At 36.1% G+C, this 26,193-nt stretch overlaps 2 protein-coding genes across 19 annotated transcripts in view; both read left to right on the top strand.

Annotated features, from left to right (window-relative positions):
- The window catches only part of SEH1L (SEH1 like nucleoporin), a 28,776-nt gene extending 13,517 nt beyond the window's left edge, over positions 1-15,259 (top strand). For 2 of the 3 annotated variants that reach the window (XM_006909213.3, XM_006909212.3), the window contains 6 exons: positions 455-666; positions 5,773-5,871; positions 9,585-9,725; positions 10,514-10,671; positions 11,754-11,904; positions 12,946-14,211. In XM_006909213.3, the coding sequence (XP_006909275.1) occupies positions 455-666; positions 5,773-5,871; positions 9,585-9,725; positions 10,514-10,671; positions 11,754-11,904; positions 12,946-12,958 (774 nt within the window). In that variant the 3' untranslated portion in view covers positions 12,959-14,211. Of the gene's footprint in view, positions 1-454; positions 667-5,772; positions 5,872-9,584; positions 9,726-10,513; positions 10,672-11,753; positions 11,905-12,945 lie in introns of all 3 variants that reach the window. The other variant, XM_006909211.3, reaches the window with a different exon arrangement.
- A 3,339-nt stretch (positions 15,260-18,598) lies between these two features.
- CEP192 (centrosomal protein 192) overlaps positions 18,599-26,193 on the top strand; it is a 138,291-nt gene continuing 130,696 nt past the window's right edge. For 6 of the 16 annotated variants that reach the window (XM_015587242.2, XM_015587243.2, XM_025044895.1 and 3 more), the window contains exons 1-3: positions 18,641-18,905; positions 25,036-25,203; positions 25,834-25,959. In XM_015587242.2, the coding sequence (XP_015442728.1) occupies positions 25,040-25,203; positions 25,834-25,959 (290 nt within the window). In that variant the 5' untranslated portion in view covers positions 18,641-18,905; positions 25,036-25,039. Of the gene's footprint in view, positions 18,906-24,646; positions 24,728-25,032; positions 25,204-25,833; positions 25,960-26,193 lie in introns of those variants that run through there. The other 10 variants (XM_006909208.3, XM_015587244.2, XM_025044888.1 and 7 more) reach the window with 8 other exon arrangements.

Genomic DNA, 26,193 nt, shown 5'->3' with positions numbered 1-26,193 from the left:
ATATATATATATATACCTTTGATGAAGTTTAAATATAAATTAGGCACAGGAAGAGATTGACAACAACAATAAAATAGAGCAATTATAACAATATAGTGTAATAAAAGTTATGTGAGTGTGGTTTCTCAACATATCTTATTGTATTATATTCACTGTTCTTGTGATGATGTGAGATAACACAATGCCTACGTACTGATACAAAGTGAGGTCAGTATGCTGGACAGAGGGATGAATCATGTCTTGAGCCTTATGGTGAGAGATAACCATGCTACTCAGAATGGTGTGCAATTTAAACCTTATGAATTTTTATTTCTGGAATTTTCCATTTAATATTTTTGGGCTGTGGCTGACCACTGATAATTGAAACTATGAGTAGTGAAACCTCAGATCAGGGTTGGTGGGGGGCTGGAGTGGACTTACTGTATATAATTTAAATTGTTAATTTTTTTTTCAGGTTAAGAGGACAACTCTAGTGGATAGCAGAACATCCGTTACCGATGTGAAATTTGCTCCTAAGCATATGGGTCTTATGTTAGCAACCTGCTCAGCAGATGGTATAGTAAGAATATATGAGGCACCAGATGTCATGAATCTCAGCCAGTGGTCTCTGCAGCATGAGATATCATGTAAGCTAAGCTGTAGTTGTATTTCTTGGAACCCTTCAAGGTAAGCTTACAGAACAAACTGATAATGTAATTCTAGTAAAATAAATTGGTAATTTTTAAGCTAAGCTAAGTATTTGATGGTTTATTTTCTTAAAAATGCTTTTCTTAGTTTTGTTTTTTTAAAAATATATAATACATAGAATAAAAATTCTCTCTCCTCCAACCAGTCTTGTCTACCTATTTCTACTGAACAGAAAAAGCCAACCATTTAAAATATTTTGGTGTATACCTTCTGGTCTTTTCTCCTGAATGTACAAATACATATTTAATGCATTTATAAACAAATAAGTGCAAATAAACACAGATATATCTTGTCATGTACAGATAAACACAAAACACAGACATTTATAGACATACTTTTTTTTTTCCTTGCAGTTTGCCTTTTTAACTTAACAAATATGGGCATTTTCCCATATATTGGTATATCTAGTCAGTCCTACCTTATTCCCTTAATTGCTGTATAGAATGTGACCCAAAGACTATACCATAGTTGCTTTTTATTAAGCTATTTTTTAAAATTGAATAATGAATCACTTGGTAAAGAAAAAAGTTCAAATAATCTAGAAGAGTACAAAATGAAAAGTAAAAGTTCCCCTATCCTCTAACAACAAATGCTGTAATAGTACTGTTACTAGATTTTAATTCTGGTAGTCACTATTTTATTTTTTAATGATTTACTTTTATCTCTGGTTCTTGCTATACATCTATACTTACTATAAGAAAGATAAATTTAGCACATTTATAAAGTGTTCCACTTCTCAAGGTGTCACTAGCTATCTTGTTTGTGGAAATGCTGATAGTTGTTTTAGTTATATTGGTAATCATAATTTCAAAATGAAGTCTTGCTCTACTTGGTGATTTATCAATTTTTAGGCTATATATGGACTCACTTTTTAAAAGAGGAAATTAGCTTATTTTACTTCTACCTCACCCCTTCCATTTCCTAACATTTTGTTGTGTTGCTTGTATATTGACAAGATTTACAACATTTGTATTTACATTCTGTCATTTAATGTTTATGTTATGTTTTGATTGTAAGTTGATTCTAAAAATTAAGTAACAACCAAATTTGCAGTATTAGATTATGTAAATACTCATTATAGGTGCAAATGTAATCTGTTTTATGAAAATTTGTTCACACAGAATAATCTGGTGTTAACTTCTGATGGATGAATGCTTTTTTTCTTTCTCGATTTGTTTATTTCTGAGTTATACTTGGCTGTCACAATTTTCATATCACATATGTCTTTAGTTTTTGTGGGGTTTTTTTTTTTCCATTTTGGTGGCATACCTCCTAAAGTAAATTTTTTTTCATACAGGATGGATGGGAAACTCTTTGAATTCTAGATACCTGAAAATGTCTTCATTTTATGCCATGCTTAATTGTAGTTTGGCTAGTTTTAGAGTTCTAAGTTCAAAGTGTAAGAATTTCAAAGATACTGTTTTGTATCTTTTTAACTTTAGGTGTTGTTAATGAGAAGTCTGAGGTCAGTCAGATGTTGGTTCTTTTGTAGATATCTTGTTCTTTCTGAAAGTTTTTAGGATTTTTGTCTTATACTTTGAAATCTGTTGCAAGCATATTCTCTAGTTTGTGGTTTATCATTTTGACACTATGATGACTTTTATAGTCAACAGAAAGTTCTGAATTTTAACGTAGCCACGTTTATTAGTTGTTCCTTTATTGTTATGGTGTTGTTTTATGTTTTATTTGAGAAATTCTTTTCCACCTTGAGGTTGTCCAGTGTATTCTGAAAGGTTGTTGGTTTTGCCCTTCACATTTGGGCCATTAAGCTTCTGGGATTGCTTTGTAGGTTGTTTGAGGTAGTAGAATTTAAAAATTTAACCAGGGTGTTTCTAGGTATATTTTCTTTTAAAACATTTTTTATTAGGAAAAGTTTCAGATATACCAAAAGTAATAGTAGACGTACAATAGATCCTCAAATATGCATCAGCCAGCTATAATAACTCAGAGCTACTCGTATTTTATCTATATATACATGCCTTCTTCTGTCCCTTCCATCCCCAAAAAACTATTAAAGTAAATCTAGATGTATACTCTTAGGTGTTTGTCTCTTTTGATTCATCCTGCTTGATGCTTAATGGTTCTTTTCAAAATAAAAGATCTTGTCTCAAATTGGGGATATCTTATGATTCTTTGATAATTTATTCTCTTTTGTTATCTCTGTTTTGTCTTTCTGGAACTCATCTTTGATTTTTCCTGAATTTACTCTCTATTTCTTTAAAATTGTTTAGAGATTTACTACTCTATCTCCCAGATCTCCAGCTTCTTCTCCAGGCACATATTTTATACCATCTATTCATTTTTTAGGGGCTGGGGTGCAGTGGGGGATTGGCAATCATTTTTAATTGTTATGATGTCGTTTTCTCTGATTACACCTTCACCAACATAAAGCACAAAAATGCAGAAAACGTCGTGATAAAAGAGACTTGTTTTCAGTATGAGAGCTGAGACGAGATGGCAGAGCCTTGCTCTCTTCTACCTCAGTATGGAACACGTATGTCAGGCAACTCAGTATTTTTGCAGAGCTGCTTCAGGTATGTTTGTGAATGACTGTGAAAGCCCCAACTATCGGATTTTTGGAGTTACAAATTTTAGAATATAGGTCAATTTACAAATATAGAATCTGCAAATGAGGAGGATTGGCTATATCTGTTTTCTCAAAGATCTGTATATCTTGGTCTTTATCTTTCATGCTTCTTGTTTTCCTTAAGTAGGTATTAGTCTTGACTTTTCTATTTGTGTTTATGAACAAGAGACTATTATGGCTAGTAGAGAAAACTGGTATAGGTATTTTTCTCCTGTTAGGTGCTATGTTTTCTTAACAGCTTACTCTCTTACCTAGAGAGTTGGCTGTGTTTAATCTAATTAAGTGGTATGGGTTAGCAGGATTTCTTTGTTGGGAGTATAGACCAAGAAGGACCTGGCAGGCTGGAGAACCCCCAAACTGCCAAAGTCAGGAGGACTTGACTTTGGGGATGGAGCACTTTAATGTATTTTGCTCCTTGTTGTTCCTCTCCTTGCCAGTTTTGGAGTACTACTTTATTTCAAGTTCATATCACTCCTCTTAAGTTCTAAATCATCTGACTAGGGTTCTTCAGCAGAGTTTTTTTTAGCCTAGAGCAGTCACTTTCCAATCTTCAGGGGGTGCAGTCTTTTAAATGAATCACTTCATGATTACCTCATGACTCATTCCTGTTCTTTGCATTTGTTGATTAGAGATTGGAGCTTCTGGAATTTCCTCCTTACTGATAGTGACATGTGCTCTTTTCTCCTTTGCATTTTTTCTCTCATCTCCTGCTTCCTGTCTCCTTGGAATTCTTCCAAATTTCTGGATTTCTGATGATACACTCTGATTTCTAGCACTGTTGTGGTATTCTTTCATCATTTCCATGGAACCTTAGGGGAAGGGAACGCAGGTGCTGTCTACTATAATATAAAGAGAGTTGGATGGTTTTTCTCACTGTTTAGGTTTGAATCATGTGGAAAATGGTCTAAATGTGAACATCTTATTTCTGGATGTCCAAATGAGGTAATCCTCAATTCAGTTGTTACCTAGATGTTTTATGATTTGATTTTGAAATGTTTTAAAAGATATTTTCAGTAAATTTAGAATATGTTACTGTCAATGTACTTTGGTCCTCTCAAATATTTAGCATTGTTAGAAAGTTATATTTGTGAGATATAGAAACTGCTGTGGAATTACATCTCTTTAAATGACCAACAATTGTTATAAAGAACTTGTAATTTTATTTTATTACTATAGTACTTTGCAGTTTACCTGAGATTTTTCTTATACTAGGTGACATACGGGAGGAACAAACTTTCCTCCATCCTCAAGGCTCTTCTGACTGGTCTAATAATTAAATAGACATGAGACAGATTAGCAAAACAAAATAACCAAATTTATTACATACATATGTATGGGAACCTCACATACACGAGCAAGTCAGAGACTCCACATGTACAAGAGATTGAAAGATAGAAAAGGAAACATGAGTATATAAGACATCCTGAGGTAGGGATGAGGCAGGTGCCTTGAGTACTTAAAAGTATCATTGCAGAATGATAAGAAGAAGTAAATAGTAAATAAAAGTTTGCCCTGCCTATAGATAGATCAAAAGAAGTTATCTCTTCAAATTGACATTCTTCTAGGTAGCTGGGGAAGAAGTTTCTCTTAGGCCAGAGGCTAAAGTTGCCTTTAGCTCAAAACAGTCTGCATACCACAGAGATGCATCTCGGGGTGACTCATTCTGAACACCCACAGTGACTTGATTTATTATCAGAAGCTTTAGTAATAAAGCTTTAGTAATAAAGAACTAAACTAGTTCTTTTTTCATTACCATATTTTGTTTTCAGCTTTACAAGTTGGCAGATCACAGTACCAAGAAGGTCAAAGCTTAAACAAGGGTGTCATAATCAGAGATATTTCTTAATCTATATGAGGGAGGCAAAGGAAATCAATATCTAGGTAATTAGGCATAGAAACAAAAAACATCATTTAACCTAGAGTTCAGTAGAATTCATCTTCTTATTGCTTATCTTTTGCCTTTTAAAAATGAGTCTAAAGAAGAGAATGGCATGTGGGGAGCATGCCTCTCTGAGGAGTGTTCTTTTTCTACGTTTCTTTCATCAGAGTCTCTCTTTCTCTCTCTCTCTTTTTTTTTTTGTACAAAGCACTTAAAATCTTTTCTGTCCTGAATTCGGTCACCGTAGGGTTACCTTTTCATTCCAGGGTTAATGATCAAATCTTTCCAGAAGAAAAATTTAAAGGCCTTATAGGTGGGTTATTTATTTAAAAAAAAAAATCTTTTGTGAAAAAAGCTACTTTCTTTCTCCACTATAAGAAAATGTGGTAAAAACAATGCAAAAGGATGGTATCTTCAGTCTCCATGTTGAGCATTCTCAAGGATACACCCTCCCAAGGTGTTGCTGTGTTGGATGTATGGCGGAATTTAATCACACTAGTAGTGTCTTGCTGACTTGCGGATTGTAGACCTGCTTAATGCCAGTATTTTTTTAATTCTCTGAATTAAATGTATATTAGTTTAATCATTATGTAAAACATTTTTTACTCTTTATTTCTAGCTCTCGTGCTCATTCCCCCATGATAGCTGTAGGAAGTGATGATAGTAGTCCAAATGCAATGGCCAAGGTTCAGATTTTCGAATATAATGAAAACACCAGGTGAGTACTGCTTTGGTTTTAAAATTGCTCCAAATTGCATTTAATTTTTAAAAACGTTATTGCTTTATTTATTAACTGAATTATGTAGTATTCATTACATATTATCTGACTTTTCTATGATATGCCACATTCTGTAATAGGCTGTGATAATATAAAATTGAACGATATAGAGAACAAGGTAGTTGATTTCCTGATATGTACCATCTTGTGAGAAAAACAAATACAAAAAAGTGAAAAATGGTGATAAATTTTATAAACTAGGAGAATTGGGATGTTAACAGCTTATACCTGGGGGGGAGGGGGCTAGGAAGGATCACCCAAAAGAAGACCTATAGGATGAGTAGAATTTAGCCAGACAAGGAGGGTAAAAACATTCCAGATGGAGAAAACTGCATGAGGTCCATGAATAAGAGAGAGCCAATATATTTCTTACTGTGGTTGGAACATAACAGGCAAAAAGAAGTGTGATGAGAAATATACAAAGTTTATATCTGCAAGACTTAGTGTTCAATGTTTAGGTTTTTCCTTAAGTGTAATATGAAGCCATTGAAAGATATTTAAGTTGGGGAATAACAGGGACAAATGATAGTTTAATTCTTCCATAGATGTGGAAAGTATTTTGGAAGGGAACATGAGTAGATTCAGGACTAGAATGCTGTGATAATAGTCAGGTGGGAGATTATAGTGGCTTTGGAATAGAGTAGTGATAGTGGGGATGGAGAGAAGTAGACAGTTTGAGAATAATTTAAGAAGTGGTATCAGTAGGGTCTAATGATTTGGGAAGTGAAGAAGAAGGGGCGAGCCATCCAGATGATTTCCAAGGATCTGGCTTAATAGTTAATGGATAATGTGTAATTTCTTGAGATAAGGAACACTGGAAAGAGGGTAGATTTGGGTAGAGTGTATTAGCATGGGAAAATCTAATTTTGGTCATGTTAAGATATCTCTTAACACCTCAGAGACATAAACATTGTGTCAGAGGTATACTCAGAGTCTTATGGGAGAAAAGAGCACCTGTCAGGTGACTGGGTGGGCTTCACATGTGCTGGACAAAATTCTTGGGTCTAGTTGTCAGATACTGGATGAGGTCTGAAATAGAAGAGAATTATAATTCTCATAGGCTCTGTAATTTAGAATGTTACTACTTGGGTTTTTAGGGGGTTCTTATATTTGCCTTCTACCTTCCTAGATTCTTGAATTTTTCAGAGAGGCTCTGTCTACAGTGGTGCTGTCCAATAGAACTTGCTGTGATGATGGAAATGGTCCATATTGGCACATCTAATGCAGAGGCCATTAGCCACATGCAGTTATTGAAACTTGAAATGTGGCTACTGCAACCGAGAAACTGAATTTGTTAATTTTTATCAATTTAATTTTAAATAGGCACATGTGGCTAGTGGATACTATATTGGCCAGCACATTTCTAGAATATAGAAACTTTCCTCTGTAACTATTTTTAAGATACCAAAGCTATGAACCACATTACCAGCACATTTTAAAGAGGCTTCATGAAGAGCTATTATTGTTAATTTCTTTCAGCCTTAGCTGAACAGAGTGAATAATGAGCCATAAATCTAAAACTTAAAAGGTGGACCATTTCTAAAACAACATAGGAGAATAAAAAGTACTTCATCAATAATATTTGAATGAAAGGATAAAGAACTTGCATTTAGTTCTGAAGAAAATACAGGGCAGGTAGAAAGTACCTAAATACTTAAAAGAATCCAGTGATAAAGATAATCTAAAGTTGTATTTGAGCTGGGAGAATAAATCTAGATTAGGGACTGGATCCCCTGTACTATTTCATATAACAAAGAGCCCAGAGAAGTTCTGGGGTTAGTTAAGTGTCTCAGTTGCTCAGTGATGTTATCAAGGGCCTTTCTGTTTTCCATTTTTTTTGCTGTCATCCAGTGTGTTAGCAACAGTTCCTTCTTAGGATCCAAGAGTTTCAGGTTTCACGTGCAAATATAAAGAAGGACATTTCCTTTCATAAATCTTTTTGTATTAGGAAGAGAAACTTTTCTAGATGCATCTTTGCAGTCTTTTACATTGGGTCCTTCTTGCCAGAATTGGGTCACTTACCCATGCTTTAGCTGGAAGGGAGTCAGGCAGCATGCGTCTGGCATTTTCTGAGTCTAGAATGATGGGGAAGTGGCATTGGTTAGGTAACTCTGTGTGTGTGTGTGTGTGTGTGTGTGTGCGCGCGCGCGCGCACGCGTACGCGTGTGTGGTGGGGAGGGATTAGGAAGTTATTAGACCTTTTTGAGTTCACCTATTGGATTTTGTTTGGTCTGATTCTTTGAAGTAAGTTGTTTAACAGATTGAACATGTTACGTGGAAGATATGTGATAGTAGACTATGAAGCATTCAGTTATAACTAATCGATCTTTTTGAAAGTAGTGACACCTTTTAATACACAGGAATCATTGGTCAAATTAACCAATATTGGATATTATTTGTTGGCGACTTGATAATGATACAAGTACCCTGCATTTATGTAGGTTTCAGGGCATTTTCACATATATTATGAAATTTGAATGTTAACAATCATGAGTAGGGTAGGTAGCTTTTATATTAGCACTATTTTACAAATGAAGAAAGTGAGACCAGCAAGGTAAAATGACTAGTCTAAGGTCAAATAGAGGAGTCAAGACCACATAGTAGAAGCAGGGTGTAGATGAGATTGTTCAGGGTGATGTATAGGATGAGAAGAGGTCAAGAAGGGAGCCTCGAGGTGCATACTAGCTTGGAGATACTTCAGAAAGAATGTTGGGATGAAAGGAAGGCCAAGTAGAGAATGTTGGGAACACTAGTATTTCGGAGGAGGATGGTGGAAAGGTGAGATAGGAACATCTCTCTAACCCCCTCTCCAACACGCAGCGCTTCAGTTCTGTCCACATAGTCACTTGAAGACATAGAAAGACATAATGGAAAACTCTGATTTGCTATCTCAATTGTCTTCTTATTCTCTATTTGCAGATATAAAAATAGAATTGTAATGATGAAAGTAGACTTTGGTATAGATTACTTTATAACCACTAAAAAGCTCTGTTCCTGCTTTTTTATTCACACTCAAATACTCAGGAAATTCAGTTACCCTTTTCTTAAAAAAGATAAATCAAGATCTTACTCTAATTTAGTTTTTGTTAAAGTGTTTTGAGCTAAACTTAAAAAATCAGCCGAAGAAACCTGGCTGCTTATATAGGTTTCCTAGAGCTATGGTAACAAATCACTGCAAATTGGTGGCTTAAAACAAATTTATTCTCACCTTGCTAGAGGCCAGAAATCTGAAATCAGGGTATTGTTAGGGCTGTGCTTCTTCTGAAATCCTACCTTGTCTCTTCAAGCTTCTGGTGGCTACAGGAGTTCCTTGGTGTATGGCAGCTAATTCCAGTCTCTACTTCTGTCTTCTTATGACCTTCTTTTCTGTGTCTCTGTTTCTCCTCTTGTCTTTTATAAGGACACTCAACAGTGGATTTAGGGCCTGCTGAAAATCCAGGGGATGTTCTCAGTTTGAGGTCTTAATTATATCTGAAAAGATCCTTTTTCCAAATTAGGTCAGTTTCAGATGTTAGGATTTCGATATACTACATACTGCAGAGGTCAACACTACTTCATTGTGAGCAATATAAAAAAAGTTGAAGTACCTCAACATGTGGATTTAAAAATTTTTTATTTCTGCAATTTTTAATGTAAATTGTTTTCTTTGTTAGGAAATATGCAAAAGCTGAAACCCTCATGACAGTTACAGATCCTGTCCATGATATTGCATTTGCTCCAAACCTGGGAAGGTCTTACCATATTCTGGCCATAGCAACCAAAGATGTGAGAATTTTTACATTAAAGCCTGTGAGGTGAGTTTTCAAAAATTACTAATTAGAAAGTGTTCTTAACTCTTGATTATTTTCATTTGTGGAGGAGAATGTAGAAGAGGCAATTGATCTGAAGAATGGGTTTGTTAATGAACATTTCATTTATAAATATATGACTATTGGGCATGAGGAATTGAGTAAAGAGAAATTCATGTTTTCTTAATTGTGTTTTATTTAGACTTATACTAACAATGAATTATATCCTCAATATAATTGGTACTCTATACATGTTTGAATGGATGAGAAGTGGCAATCTAAGGGAAAATTAGCAGAGACATTCTTGTGAAATGTCTTGTGAAAAAGACATTCTTTTTAGCTTTAATTTTGGAATTGTGAGTTTTAGTTCTTTCCTTTTTTTCTTCCCTTTTTTTTTTTTTTTTAAATAAATGTATTATCTATTTTATTCCTCAGCTTTGGGGGAATAAAATCCTCTTGTAGCTTTCTTCTATGAAAGTCACTGATTATCTTTTATTCAGTGGTAGGATCATGTTAGGTACTGGGGAGTCAAATGAACATGAAATGGCCCAATGAGCTAATGGGGGGTGGTGGTATGGATATGCATATTACTATAAAATAATAAGTAGGTGAGACCATTTATATATATGTTTTTTGTTTCAATGGGAGGGGGAGAAAGGGGGAGAGAGGGAGGGAGAGAGAGAGAGAGAGAGAGAGAGAGAGAGAGAGAGAGAATGTGTATGTGTGTGTGTGTATGTGTGTGTAAGTGTGTGTAAACCTTTTCGCAGAATTCTTCAGGAAAATTTTTTTAACAGGAAAGAACTTACTTCCTCTGGTGGGCCAACAAAATTTGAAATCCATATAGTGGCTCAGTTTGATAATCATAATTCTCAGGTCTGGCGAGTGAGTTGGAATATAACAGGAACAGTGCTAGCATCTTCAGGCGATGATGGCTGTGTAAGATTGTGGAAAGGTAAGATTTCACATATATTGCCTTATATTGCTGTTTTAGAATTTTCACTCAGAAATGTAAACTAAGTATTTTGAAAAAGATGATCTTTCCACAGTTACTTCCAAATTATATCTTATATTAATTTATGTTATTTTGAACTTTCATCATTTTACCTAGTTCACAGCAGTTAATTACCAGTTGAGTTATTTTTTCAAGTTCCCATGTCAAACAAAGCAACTTTTAAAACTAAAACTAACAGAATATGCAGTATCTTTAAGATAACTGTTTGCTATATTGCACAGATGTTTATCCACCTGGTAGAGGTGTCCTTGTGCACTACAATAATCAGTGTATCCCATACTTAGGATTCAAAATTATAGATTAGTTTATTTACCCTAAGCAGTTATTATTTTGCTCGATGCAGTTTGGTGGAGTACCCTGGTCAATTTTTGGCTGTGTTAGCAGCAGCCCCAGATCTCCATTAAGTGTAACTTGATTTCGTGGGCTTTGCTGCCCTTTCCTGCCTCTGGGCTTTAGTGAACCATGCAGTTCCACCCTAGCAGGTTCCATAACTTGGGTTTCCTGGGCTCAGTGTCTCCAGTGATTAATTCTGCATTCAAAGAATTAGGCCTTGTTGAATAAGCCACTCAAACCCAAAGGTTTTGTTACCTATATCCATCTCTGAGGACATTAGGTACCCACATGACTTATACTTACATAACCAAGAAGACAACTCCATTACTCTACATATACAAGTAATTGAATTTCATTATAATGGAGACAAAGAATTTATTTTGATACGAACAGTATAATGCCACGGCTTAGAGAATTGAATTTGTTAATATATATCTCGTATGGAAGGGAAATGGATGGTGAAAGCTTTGTTTTTTAAATTAGTAATTCTTTTCAGACTTTAAAAAATAACCATTAAAATTAAGATATATATATATATATGAATGTCTTTATCGTTTATTTTGAAAGAAATGTAACCTTATAGGTCTCGTTTGTCGTTTAAGCACATGAACATAGATTAGTGCCTTTGACCATAGGTATTAGTCCATAGGTATTAGTCGTGTTAATGTATTTGACCATTTTCCTTTCAGCTAATTATATGGACAATTGGAAGTGTACTGGTATTTTGAAAGGTAATGGGAGCCCTGTCAGTGGGAGTTCTCAGCAGGGAAACTCAAATCCTTCCCTAGGTTCAAATATCCCAAATCTTCAAAATTCATCAAATGGATCTTCTGTTGGCAGGTAGGCTGATTTATGGGAAAACTAGACATTATCTTCCTTTTTAGATCATTCTGGTAACCATAATAATGTGTTATTTCATGGATTTTAAGATTGAATGAAGAAATTCCACCCATAATTATGACACTAGAAAAAGTTTTCAATTCACATTCACTTTGTTAGTTCTGTGTTTGCCTTACTTAGTCATATTTACAGGTAGATTATAAGGCCATTAAACAAACTAAATTATATTCTGAAATTTAGTGATCAGAAATGTTTATAATTTTAAGATTTTACTTTGCTTTTGATGTATGAGATGAAGAGGAAATATGAGATAATATTGAGGATTTTAGTTTCAGATTATTAATGTGTTAGTGCTGGCATTGTAGCCTTTGAATGGGGTTAAACTGAAATTTAAAATAAAATACATTTGTTAAGGCTTTGTAGAAGAGAACAAGTTAAATTATTATTTTTTGTTTAAAACTAATGGAGATCATAAGAAGAAATGGAAAATTCTGAGCTCTTGATTTTTTAGAATTTTTAACATTTTAAATTCTTACTTAAAGAATGTTTGATGTGCTCTAAAAAGTCATGCTTTTGATTTCATATTCAAATTTTAAATATGTGAATTTGTAAGATAAAATTATTTTAACATACCTTTGTGAGTAATTTGGAATACGATCAGGAAACTTCAAAGCACAACCTTAATTGTCCTGTGGTTATCTTACTGTCCTCTTAAATAAAAGAATTGTATTTAAATTTTTTTTAACTGTCTTTATATTGTTATATTTTTATAAAGAAGTCCTGTTATTTGATTTTGAGGTTTAAGTATTTGCATGAAAACTATTTCAGGTTCCCATAGAAGATATCAGATTATAGAGATGGTTCCATGAAGCAAAAGATACTATTAAAAAAGAAAAAAAATTGTTTTTTGGTTGTTACCTATACTGCATATTTTCTAAAGAGCTTTGAAGTTTTGATCTGTATTCTTATTGTGCCAGTAACCATGTGTGTTAGATCTGTGATGCATTTTCCCTTCTCCATTTGTATTATGTCCTTTAACAGAAAGCACAGCTGAGTACCAGCTAACTGGAGTAACTTTGCTGTTTTGCTGCTTGTTGCATGCACACAGGAATGGAGAGCGAGCTCCTTTTCCCCTTCCCCAGCGCCATTTGACCTCTCCCAAGATACACCAGCAGCCTGCTTACTACTAAACGCAATCCAAAAGGCCTTTAAAAATACAATGTATATCATTTTTTTGTACTAGCCAGTCTATTGACACTATTTGAAACCTTTGAAAATATAAATGGAGAGGCTTTTTGTTGAGACATTGTCACCAAAACAATTTTTTGAAATGTTCCTGAAATTTACCTGGGTTTTAAGATTAAAAGAATTGTTACCATCCTTATAAGTAGTTGGGAGGAGGGAAAATACCACTTTATTCTATTTGGAGAATATAGGCTTATTTTGTTTTCTAAAACAGGCTAAAATGATGAATTTTTATAATTTTAATTTGAAGATTAAATATTTTTCAAAAAGATTGTTTTGAGTGCTAGTTTACCTTTTGTAGAATTGGTTTATAGATGATATTCAGTACAACTCTGTCATTTCTTTGTAATATTTTAAAAGTATTAGTAATGGAGAGAAGTAGTAGTAAAGTAACAGAAGTGAGGGAAGTAGTAGTAAAATTAAATTGTACAGTTTGTAGCCAAATTAAATATTTGGTATTGCTTCATTTATAATTTGGTAGTAAAATGAAAGTACTTTTGGGAGTTTTCAGTTTATATTCACTAAAGAGATAAATGTTTCTAATATGTGCTTATATGTTTTTGTGGTGTGATTCCATGGCTTAAGATTTCCTTCAGGTCAAAATTTGGAAACATACTATAAGAGCAGCAGTTAAAATTTTGCTGAAATTGTGCATGCACATTCACTTCCACATTCCATGTCCCAGGATTTTCTTTAGTTGGCTGCTTCATTTAGTTCATAACCTGTAGAACTCTGACCTCGATAACAAAGCTTTAAATCTTTACTAAAATGCATAAGTATTACGGGTAAGTTATAAAATGGTAGAATAATAATAGGACATATTCTTTGAGCCTTTTTAGTTATCAAAATTTTGTTCTGTTCTAAGGTTTTACAGAAAAATAGCTAAGAGTATTCAAAGACTGTATTTCTTCAAAAGCATATTGCAATATCTGGCCATGCTATGTAAAAGTATATTTGAATTGGTTCTTAGTATCATGTTTGCACTAAAAAATGTACGTCTGCTGCTGCTACAGATGAACATTGCTTAGAATAAAGAAAAAGCTTATTAGATTTATAAATTTACAGGACTATCAAATGTTTTGGAGAGGTTAGAAAAATGTCTTAAATTATAAAATTAATGTCTTTTTTGTAACATACTGGTAACTTTTTAAACATTTTAAGTTTAACAGATTGTATTTTTTTCTTTCAAATTTTTATGCTTGCTTAAGCAAGCTTGATTTGAGTAAGGGTCTTGATTTTTGCTATTATGTTGTTAGTTTTGGCATGAATATACTAAAGCTTTTTTTTTTTTTTTCCAGCATGTGTTTTCTCCTCTTTGGTTCTCTTTGTATTTACTACTTTTCTCTTTTTCTTCTGTGGTTTTTTTTTCTTTTTTGTTATCTGTTGTTTTGTTTTGGTGTTTTGTTTCTGTCTTCATTGTTTCAGGTATTTCTTTACCCCTCTGGATTCCCCACAGGCTGGATCGAGATGGTCCAGTTATGCCCAGCTCCTTCCTCCTCCTCCTCCTCCTCCTCCTCTTCCTCCTCCTCTGGTAGAGCACTCTTGCGATGCTGACACTGCCAACCTCCAGTATCCTCACCCTCGCAGACGATCTCTCTCTCGGCCTCTTAATCCCTTACCTGAGAACGAAGGGGTTTAAAACTGACTTAACACTTAAAGGCCTTATTCCAGTGCTTTGTAGATGCTTTCATTCCTGGCTTTTTGTTTTTCATTTTCTTTCAGAAGATTTTTCTGATTTAGGGCCTGTCTTACATGTATTACAACCAGAACACAGTGTTTGGAACCTAAATGTTTGTGCTTCTGCATCAAAGGAACATTTTCTTTATTGGTTGGTAACCTTTGAGGAAATAAGATATGTACATGTTACATTAACTGTGAGAGTTACACCCAGGAGCTTCAAAGTGCCTGTTCTGTAAATTTTATTTTGAACTATTACCATGGTGTTAAGTTTCTTATAGTTTGTCATACTGGTTAATGTGAAAGCATATCATTATAAAGTTCACTCTGCCTTTGAGACATATTAAGAAATGTTTTTAATTTTACAGGCTAATGTTGAAATTTACAAGTTTGTAAAATAAATCATTCCTGTGTATAAAGCAGCAAAACATAATATGGAGTATTTGGTCTTTTTTTTTTTTAAGAAATTGTTTTCACTACTTGAAATAACTGTTTAAAGCTTTTGTAATTATTCTCCAAGTAGATTATTTAATAAAATATATTTTAAAATATATGAATATGTTGTCTTATAAAAACAGAATATATTGTTTGATTATTGGTAAAGCTTGTATCTCCTTAAATATCATGTTGCTAAAAAAAAAAAAATCCAAACAAAAAATAAGGAATGGGTATGACATTTAAAAGATAGAAAGTCAATTTGTAAACTAAAATGTAGAACTGACAGCTGTTGACTTTCAATCTAATTAGATAACATTAGATTACTTTCTAAAATGATACTTTTAAAATTTGAAAATAATATACTTGGAAATAATGGTAAAATGACTAAAATCATGGAACTAGTAATGTTCTCTTCAGTTTAGTTTTTTCAGGAATTGTCAAGGATTTTGACTTTGGGGCTAGAGAAAGATGTAATTTGAGCAGCATTTCAAATGTATTTATCAGATATTGCTATAACCATATAATTTATAATCTAATTTTCAAAGACTCCTTTCCTGTGAATAGTCATACCTCTAGAGCTTAACATGCAAAGGATAAACAGCTGATAAGATATATTGTATTAATTTTAAGATACATTTGAGGTTTTTTTTGTGTCTAATCGTTAAAATGTTTTGTCTGTAAAGTTAGCACTTTAGCTTTCCAATGTAAGAAAAAGAATCCTTTCCAAATAATTCTCAAAAGGTCTTCCTTCTGTTAAAGGACTTGTAGATTTGTAGACTTGCTTAGGTTCAGAGCAATGGGTCTAACTAAGGGCCGAATCTAGCTCAAAATTAAGAATTTACATCTTTGAGATTTTAGTCATAGAGGTGTTTGAGGTTAGAATGGGATAATGAATTGAGACAGATTCTCACTCCAATTTTGTGAATATTGAGCATCTTCTGTGTGCAGGATACTGTACTAAACATTGGGATATGTAAAAAATAGGTAGTCTGCACACAAACTTAGTGTGAGAAGGTATTTACAGAATTTACAAAAGATAATGAGAATTTAATTAGGTTGAAACAGTATAGTAGGCATAAAAAGAAGTGATTTGTTTGAGCTGGAAGGGATGTGAGATTTCAACAGGTGGAGTTATTGAAACAGGAGGATAAGAGTTTAGGGTGATGGTCTAGAGTTGATAGAGGACAAGCGTGTGTGTTCAGGCAACAAAATGAAGGATTAGTCTGATGAAAGAGAAAGGTTCATTTGGTGGGCTAGTGAGAGATTAATGTGGAATCATACCTGTGGTTACATTGTAGAAGGCTTTGGACAGTTGCAGCTGAAGTGTTACCACTTAAAGCAGTTGGTAAAGGGAGCTATGGGAGATGTCTGCTTTTTCTTAACTGGGTATGCATCATTTCTAATTCCCGGGAAGGCACCATTGGCCATGGGGCTTCTGCAAGCTCTACTCAGTGTCTAAGGAGATTTGGAGGGAGTTCGATTCCTTTTCAATTGGCAAGTAAGATTAGATAATAGCTAATATTGAATACTTCCATGTGCCAGTGCTTTTCTAGATACCTTATGCAAACTAACTGGTTTAATTCTGACAGCAAACCTGAGGTAAGTTTTCAAATTATCCTCATTTTACAGATTAGGAAACTGGCAGGTTAAAGTCATTTGTCCAAGGCTGCACAGCTAGGGAGGGAGTCAGGATTGAGATCTAGGCAGTCTGGCATTAGAGTCTAGGCTCTCTTGCCTGCAGATACTTTGGATTGTAGATCCCTTTCCCTAAAGTCCTGCCAGGTTGCTGGGTGTGGTGGAGAGAGCATTGGTCACTTGATTTTTTTTTTATGAAGGAGATTTATTGAGTTGGATACAAGAGATACAGGGTGAATGACAGTCTGGAACATACAGATACATTCCAGCAATTCACCCCTTATATGTGGCCATGATATAGATAGAGGAGTTAAAATACCCTGTGAAGCAAGGGTTGCTCATTATATTCAAATGGCATCCTTTCAGTTAAGTATTTGGTTTATTTTTCAGGATTCAGAAAATCTTGAGTTTTCTCCACTCTGTTCATTGAGTGTGGTCAAAGGTAGAATAGGGGTAATTACACTTTGCAAGGCTGGAAGGTTTCAAGAAGAGATGTCCAGAGAACTGTGGAAACATGACTGAGTTTGACAAGAAGACCTAATAAAACAAGTGCTCAGGACCAAGCTGATAACATGAAATGAGTGACAAGGTGTGAAAGTGGAGGCAGGTAAGGGTAGAGACAGAATGGTCTTCCGATGATAGAACATAATCAAAAAAGGGTGTTTTTTTTGGGGGGGGGGATGGAGATATGCAGCGTTTCTAAAGGCAGGAACCAGTGGGTATCCAGGAATGATAGTTGAGCAGGAGATAGTGATCAAATGAACATGTTTTTCCCACCAGGCTAAAATTAGGAGTAGGACTTTGTGTTTTTCCTTTTCTCTCCTCCCAGGTGCACCATGCATCTTAAACATTGAATAATAGTTGAATGAATGAAGTTAGAGTTAGCTTTGGAGAAGAGGGACTCCGTTCCCTCTGAAACGCTATGGAAAAAATTTTGACATAAAGGAGAGTGAAAGGTGTGAAACTATCACCTATATGGTTTCAGTAAAGTAATAGTTAAGGCCTTGTGCTGAGTAGCTGTGGGTGATAGGATTTGTGGTGAGGATAGGAAAACGCAGGAAGTTAGCTAGGGATGAATTATGTCTCGTCGCCTCACCACTTTCCACACCAGACCAAGCTTACTTCACAAAGGCTATTAGGTGTAGCAAACTACTTACCATGAAGCTTGGATCCCGAGGAATGATTTCCTAATTGGAGCTTATTAGCACTGTGTAACATAAGGCAAATCACAACGCATTTCAATATCTGCCAAACGGTAGTAAAAAAGATCTGCGTTCGCTCATGTAAGGACAAGAAAGCGGCAACGACACCGAACTTGGTGGTAGTACCACACGATTTGTTCACCAGAAATATTTCTTCATGTAGATGGCGAGTGACGGCGCTTCGGAATCCCAGATTCAAGGTAAGCATTATTTGCAAGTTGGCCAAGGCTTTCCACGCGGCACCTTGGGTTCGGCTGTAGCGAGAAGGCCTCCGCCCGGTCTCAGGCAATGCCGAACTCCTCCTCCAGACCTGCCGAACGCGGCTTCCTCGCTTCAAACCCGAGGCGCGCCGCTCTCACCCAATCATCGGGCTCCTGCTCGCCCCATCCCTCGCGCCGTCCAATTCAAAGCCGTCCTCGACCTTCGGCTCATGCCGCAAACTGCCGTAAACGTGGGCGGTGCGCGGTACGGTCGGTTAGGGCGGCCGCGCGTGCGGAGGCTACGCGCACGCGCATTTACAGCTCCGCCGCGACTCGGACTCAGACCTTTGGTTGTGTGCTTGTGTGCGCGACTCCTGAGGCTGGGGTCCCGGGCTCGGTGAGGAGGGTCGCTCCGTGTCTTGGTGTGCGGTTCGGTGGGAGCCAGACGAATCCACTTGGCCGGCGTTTCTGCTGCCGCGCCGGCGGGGCAGTGCCGGTTGGACAGGGGCCGGGCTGGTGGTTAGCGAAACGCGAGCCGGAGTCGCGCCATAGCTCCGGGTCCAGCCGTTCGCACCGGTCCGGCCGCCACGGCGAATCCCGCTTAGTAAGTTTAATTGTGCTTTTGTGCCCGAGGCTCTTGGCCAAGCGTGGGAAGTTGACTCTGACCCGCGCGGTGTGTGCATCTGGTGTGTCGTGGTGAGCGATTCTGGTTCTCTTCTTTGTCTGAAACTCTGACCCAGGAAATCACATTGTTAATACAGAGGGATCTGCCAGTGTCACTCATTATTCACTAGTTTTGGTTCCTTCTAGGCGTCGTTCACATTTACTGCTAATACCTTTCCTAAATTCCTTGTATCTGATTTCCTTTTTAAAAAAACGTGAAATAAGAATGTTTAATGTCACTCTACTTTTGCTTTCTCTTAATTTCCGACTTTGTTTAGTAAAACATTAGGTCCCTTTCGAGGTGGTCGTTTGGAGGACAGCTGTTTTTATGATAGTATTTTTATTTGTTACCATTTTGAGGTTATTCGACTGAAAATTTTACTGCTCCAAGATCAGCTTTTTCTCCGAATTTCAGTTTTGTTGGCAAAGTTTGCGGTAAGCTTTGAAAAGTAGTATACTAAATGACTATCTAATTATAAGATATGCCTTAAAATGCCAAGAGTAAATGATGAATATTGGGGAATCTTGACTATGTCTTATTTCCACGGCATGTACTTTTAAATGTGTTTAATTGTACACGTAGACCTCCAATTAATGACTACAGTAGATGTTATGTTATATATTCAGAAATGTAACTAAAGCAATTAAATAGTAGTAAACTCAAATGCAATATTTTGAGGTCACTGCTTTAAGGAAATAGTAAGAGAAATCCCAGAGGTAGTTACTTAGTTCAAATACAGTAAAGGAAAGATAATATATCTTCTTCATTTTAGGTGATGGAAGACGGGTGGATAATGCAGTATAGAGGAAAGTTAGGGAATTTTCCCTTCTGGGAAAGCTATAGGAATGTGGTATGTCTATGGATGGTGTAGAACAAGTGTAATCCTTTCTGAAAATGAGATACTAGATATTAGATTACATCTTGGGGAATCTTCCACGGGGTTGTATTACCATTGCATTGAGAACAAAGCTCTATCTGAGCACCTAATCTGTGTATCACAATTGATAGGGATTGTCAGCAATCTGAGGGGAGCTGCCTTGTTTCTGCATTCCCAATGCCAGTAGAGTGTCTTTTGTGGTTTATGTTTGATAATGATTGTTGCATGAATGATCTTTGCTTAATATCTAAGTTTTCTTGGATTCAACTCCTTCTAAATAAGAGTGACCTTTAAAGAGTTTGGTATATATTTTAATGTGGTTTATAGACCTGTAAATAAATAATTTAGTAATTACAAGACTAGACATGTAGAGGCTAGTTGGAAGGCTTGTGCAATAGTTTAGATTAAAAAGTGATGGGCTTCAGATGTTGGGAATACAGAAGTGGGTCTCAGCTCCAAAGATATATTTGGAATTAGAAACATTAGAATTTGGTAACTAATAGAGCAAGAGGGATCAGATGGTCCTAGGTGTCTGGCTTGTATAGCAAGAGAATATGGATAACATAAATCAAAACTAAAGATAACAGTGCGTGGGGGAAAGGTAATGAGTTTAGTTTTATATCTGTTGGCTTTGCACTACTTGGGAGGCAGTCAAGGGTAAGGTAGATGTCAAAGAGCCATTTGGAAATATGAATCTAGATTTCATGATAGAGGTCTGGGCTGAAGGTGATTTTAAAGATGAAGGAGGTGGCATTAGTACAGAAGAAAGAATACTCTGGGGCCAGACTTGCCTGGGTGTGAATCCTCTGCTCCCTCTTGTACTGTGTGGCCTGGAAAAGTCTCAATGCCTTTTCTTGGCCTCAGTTTTTCAGTAGTAATGGCTACCTTGCAAATTTGGTGCAGAGATTAGAGAAATGTATATAGAATATGTAGCACATTACTTGATAATAGAGTAGACACTATATCTCAGCGAGGTAGCTAGGGGACATAAATTATTTCAGCTTATTTTTTTTTCAGCTTATATTTCAGCTCTGTATCAGGTACTAGGAATATATGGGTAAATAAGATAGACATGTCCCCAAGAAACTGATAGTCTAAAGTCAAAGATGAGGCCACTTACTGTCAGTCATTTATTCATTTTATAAATATTTGAGTACCTACTATGTACTAGGCATTGTTATAGGTATTAGGAAAATGATGGAGCAATCTTTTTAGTAGAAGAAGAAAAATACAAAAATAAATAGACAGTGATAAGTGCTGGAAGAAATTAAAACGAATATGACAGACTGTGGGGCTACATTTGAGCAGAGATCTAGAAGAGTATTCTAGGCTCCAAGGTCAGGATGGGCTTGGATGTTATAGGAACAGAAAAGCGAGTATATGGTGAATGAGCCCAAGTGGGGTGGAAGATGATGTGGCTCACTGAAATTTTCAGTAAGGGTATGGTACCTGGTTTATATTTAGTGGTCCCTTTGACTGCTGTGTGAGGAATTGATTGTGGAGTAGAAAGAAGAGAAGCGAATAGACTGGTTGGCTTTTCAGTTGGGTAGGGTGGTAGTAGGGGAGACAGAAAGATGTGAGATGACTAAGGGTATGTTTTAGACATGTTTTACCCTTAGGAATGGGCTCCACTAGTAGATTTTTTTGGCACCATTGGTTTTTATTGAATTTAAATGGGTTCAAGGGGGCCTATTATTTTCAGTTGATCTTAGCCCTTAGAGTTCTGATATCTGATAGTATTTATGCCTTAGGCATTCAAGTTTGAGATTCCTGGTGTATAAGATACAAATTGCAGGTCAGATTCCAGGTCGGAATCTCAGATATGACTCACATGCAGAGCGGACAGAGGGTGAGGTGTAGAAGTATTAGTTTTGGATTCTTCTAAGACACTTAGCTGTGAAGGGAAGGTGAGAGGTGGTGGTAGGAAGTGCAAATGAAGGATGGGAACAAGTTTTCCACTTCCTCCATCCTAAAATTGAAGACTTTTGAACATATTTTTAGAAATGAAGAACTAGAAATTGAAGAGAAGGAAATGCTAGAGCATGATCTGAGTGGAGAGTGCTTATGTGATAGTTGGTCATAGTTTGAAAACATTTATTCATTCAGCAAATTTATTGAGGGTCTACTCTGTGCAAGGCACTGCTCTAGATAGGAATTCAGTGGTAAAACAGGCCAAGTCCCTGCCCTCATGGACCTTACATTCTAAAGGAAAAAAAAAAAAAAGACAAGGCAAGGAGATTGGAGTGCCATGCTACACTGTTTAGGTCTCTGAGGGAAGACCTGACCGATCAGTGGACATTTACAAAAAGATCTGAAAGAAGCAAAGGCACAAGATGTGAGGCTATTTGGGGCATCAGTGCTAGGCTGAGGTAAAAGCAAGGGCAAAGATTCTGATGCAGGAGCCTAGTGTGTTTCGGTGACAGTGGTGAGGTCATTGGCTGATATGGAATGATCAAGGGAGAAGAGTGGTAGGAAACAAAGTGAGAGATTATTTAGTCCCTGTTGGCCATTATAAGGACTGACATTACTCTGAATGAGATGGGAAGCCAGTGGAGGGCTTTAGCTGAGGAGTGATATTTGACCTATCTTACAGGGATAACTTTAGTGTGTGGAGAAGAGACTAAGGAAGAGTGGAGGCATGGAGATAGAAGGCTATTACAATGAGTATCCATGCGGGAGAGGAGGTGATGGCTTGACGAAGTGGAAGTACTAAGTAATGGCAGGTTCTGGTTATATTGTTATGGTACAGCCATTGGGGTTTGCTTAGGGATTGCATAAAGGGTGTGTGTGTGTGTGTGTATGTGTGAGTGGGAGTGAGGGGGGAACAGTCACTAATGATTAAGGTTTTTTGGTCTGAGCAACTAGAGAATGGAGTTCTCATTTTCTCTTGTGGGGAAGATTGAAGAGCAGGCTTTTCTTGAGGAGCTTGGAATGAAATGGAATCAAGATTCAGGTTTAGGTGCCTGTTAGATATCTAAGTGAAAATGTCAAGTAAGTAGTTGAATATCTGAGATTCTGGGGAGAGGCCCAGGCTGGAGATATAATTTCATATGGTATTTGAAACTTTGAAGGCAGTCACCAGATCTAGCCCTGAGGTCTAGGAGATAAGGAGGAACCAGCCAAGGAGAAGGAAAAGAAGCAGCTGATAAAGTTGGAGAACCCAGACAGTTGTGTCTTGGAGAGCAAGTGAAGAAAGTTTATTTCTGTGAGGGCATATGAATCTCATACTGTTAGGTTAAAGAAAATAAGGACTGAAAATTGACTATGGGATTATGGAGTTTGGCAACAGGGGTATCAGTGGTGATGTTGACAAGCCTTTTGGTGGAGTGGTGGGATGAAAACCAGCTTGGAGTGGGTTCAGGATGACAGGAGCGGAACTGGATGGCCAGCAGTGCTTCCTTTTGGGAGGAGTGTGTGCTGAAGGGAGCACAGATAGATATGGTAGCAGCAGTTGCAAGGGATAGCAGGGTATGAGATAGAGGAAGTCTTTTTTAAAAAATGGGAGAACTAACAGCATGCAGGTGGGAATGACTGCACAGAGAGAAGATGTGACATGTTTAAGAGAAGGGCCAGTTGCTAGAGTGATTATCATTGCATTGGTGAGAGGGGTTGGGATTAAATGCAAAGTGGAGAGATGGGCTTCTGAAAGGAACATGGATACTTCATCCATAATCAAATAAATTTTATAGGCTCTCTAGTTGTCCTAAAACCTTTTCTGCTTTATAGAGTAATTAAATTAGTCCTTGCACAGTCCTTCTTTGTTGTCCATCTTACCAATTGTGATAGCTCTTTAAATATCCTTCCAGGCTTTAAGCCTTGTCCCTTCCTCCGTAGGTTCATGGGCTGCAGAATACAGTCCCAGCTTCGTAATATACCACTCAGGCTTTTAGGATCTGGCTCCATGGTTTTATTCACCATGTTATTTTATACACCCATTGCCAAAATACATTGATTCACTTGCTATTGCCACTAGATACTAAGTATTTAGAGTGGATTTTGGAATTAGATCTAGGTTCGAATCTTACTAATTGTATATATAACCTTGGGTAAATTTAATTTAGTCCGTGAGTTAGTTTCTTCATTTGTAAAATGGGGATATACGAGTTAAGGAATTAGATATGCAAGAAATCTTTTCTTTCACCTTTGCTTATGTTTATGTCATCTTTAAAAGCCCCCCCCCCCCCACTCTCTCTTTTGCTCCTCTCCATGTAAGGACACAACAAGAAGGCAGACATCTACAAGCTAGGAAGAAAGCTCTCACTGGAAACCAACTGTGCTAGAACCTTTATCTTGGACTTCTAACATTCAGAACTATGAGAAAATAAATTTTCGTTTTAGCCAATAAAAAAGTTAAAAATAAATTAAAGCTCCCTCATCTTCAAGGTATAGGACCAATATCCTCTCATTTATTGAGACTTTCCTGATGTAATGGTTTTCTTTACTGAAATCCACACAGCCATTACATGATAAGCACTCTGAAATATTTTTGAGATTGAATAACATCTTCTGAGTACTGTGATCAAGGTCAAGTTGAATCAATGGCCAATGTGGGCCGGAGGTTCTTTATCAGTAGTACAGATTCTTGGACATTGCTTTCCAGACTTACTCTTTTGTATACCACTTTTACCATTTTTGCCTTGTCCATGTGCCAAATATACTTTATTTAACTTAGAATTTTTCTTTGAATGGACCCACTTTTTAAAACATTAACTCATCCTTAATAATAATCTCTGAAATTAGGGGCCGGATTTTGCTAATTCTTTTTTTTTCTCTTTCTTTCTTTTTTTTTTTTTTCCTATTCTAGGTTAGAATAAGCACCCAACTGGTAAACTTTTAACTACATCCTAAAGTCATCAGTGTTGTGTCTTCCTTGCTTCTTGACTGGGTCAGTTTGTGGTAATTCATATTACTTCCTACAGCAATCTAAAAGTAAATAAAGCTGTGTTGTATTTCACTGTTATGTTAATTGCAAGAAGATAGTTTGATTTTTATATTCTCAGCTATAAAGTAGCAAAGTATTTTGAGATTTTCATTACCTCAGGATGCTTGCTAATAGTATCCCCTCTTAGTGCTATTCCAAAAATACGATTTTTCCTAAGATTTATTAGTTTTCTAAGATTTACGATCTTATACTGTTAATCATTTAAAAAAGTTTTATAATAATATTTGATTTATAAAAACTTATTGTTGCAGTGAGATGGAAGATCTTCGAGGTATAGCTGAAGAGTCATTTCCGAACTTTTTAACCAATTCATTACTTGGTAATAGTGGGATTTTGGAAAATGACACGCTTTCTTCAAATCTTGGCTTGCCTGTTGCTGTTTCAACACTTGCTAGAAATGGATACAGCACTGATAACAGGTAAGAATTGCTTGAACAAATGATGATTTTAGATCCATAAAGCCTACAATATACTGAATTTTTCTGTAAAATTTCTCACTCAAGCTTGAGCTTTTGCTTTATCTGGCCATATATGTAAGATTAATGTGGAAAAAGATAAAACTGTCTTTTTCCCTATTCCATTTCCCTATCAGTTTTGGGTGGGTGGGTTTGAGATTGGGTACCAATGATCTTTTGATCTAATTATTTTTTCTGTCCTTTGTTTTGGCTTTGTATTAGTTCTGCCTTATTGGTGGCTGGTAATTTGAATTATGTCTCTAAGTATGTGTACAGTTGCATATGCTTAAATATCTAACTACTTATTCATCCTCCCAACCTAACATTTGCTAAAGAGCATTATCCCTAATTTTGGAATGAAGGGGTTAGATTAATCCTGTAGGATTACTGTGACTCTTGTTTAACACATACACACCCCATTGCTGATCCGTTTCAGTGCTCTGCACATAGGATGATATTTGAACACTAGGGCTCTATTTGTTTTACCACCTGGTGGTTCACAGTCATGCAGTTCTATGTCACAGTGAATTTTAAATGTTTATAATTTAATTATTAACAAACAGATTTTTTGTGTGTGTGTGTGTGCATGTGTAGGTATTCTGATATTCAGGCATCTTATTTAGTAGAAGAGAAGTTTTCAGTTCCATCTGAGTCATCTCTCAGTAGCCAGAGTGAAGCTGAACCAAGAAAAAAGTTACAGCTTAGCTTCCAGGGTGATGAGTAAGTTTGTATCTCCATTTTGCTTTTACTCTGTTAAAAGTGTGTCACTCTCAGTCTTGCAGAAAATGAAAATGCGATTGTGTCTCTGATTAAGTCTAATCATAAAAATCTTTAAGAGTTTTCTTTATATTTTTTATTTTTTTCAACAGCCATTAGAAATGACATTGCACATGTGATTCATAAAATATAAAAGAGTCTATAGCAAGCACAGCTTCTCATTCTGTATTATAAGTT

Source organism: Pteropus alecto, unplaced genomic scaffold (assembly GCF_000325575.1).
Source record: "Pteropus alecto unplaced genomic scaffold, ASM32557v1 scaffold233, whole genome shotgun sequence".
Taxonomy (NCBI): domain Eukaryota; kingdom Metazoa; phylum Chordata; class Mammalia; order Chiroptera; family Pteropodidae; genus Pteropus; species Pteropus alecto.
The sequence above is the reverse complement of the archived record's forward strand: the minus strand, read 5'-3'. Positions and strand labels throughout refer to the sequence as shown.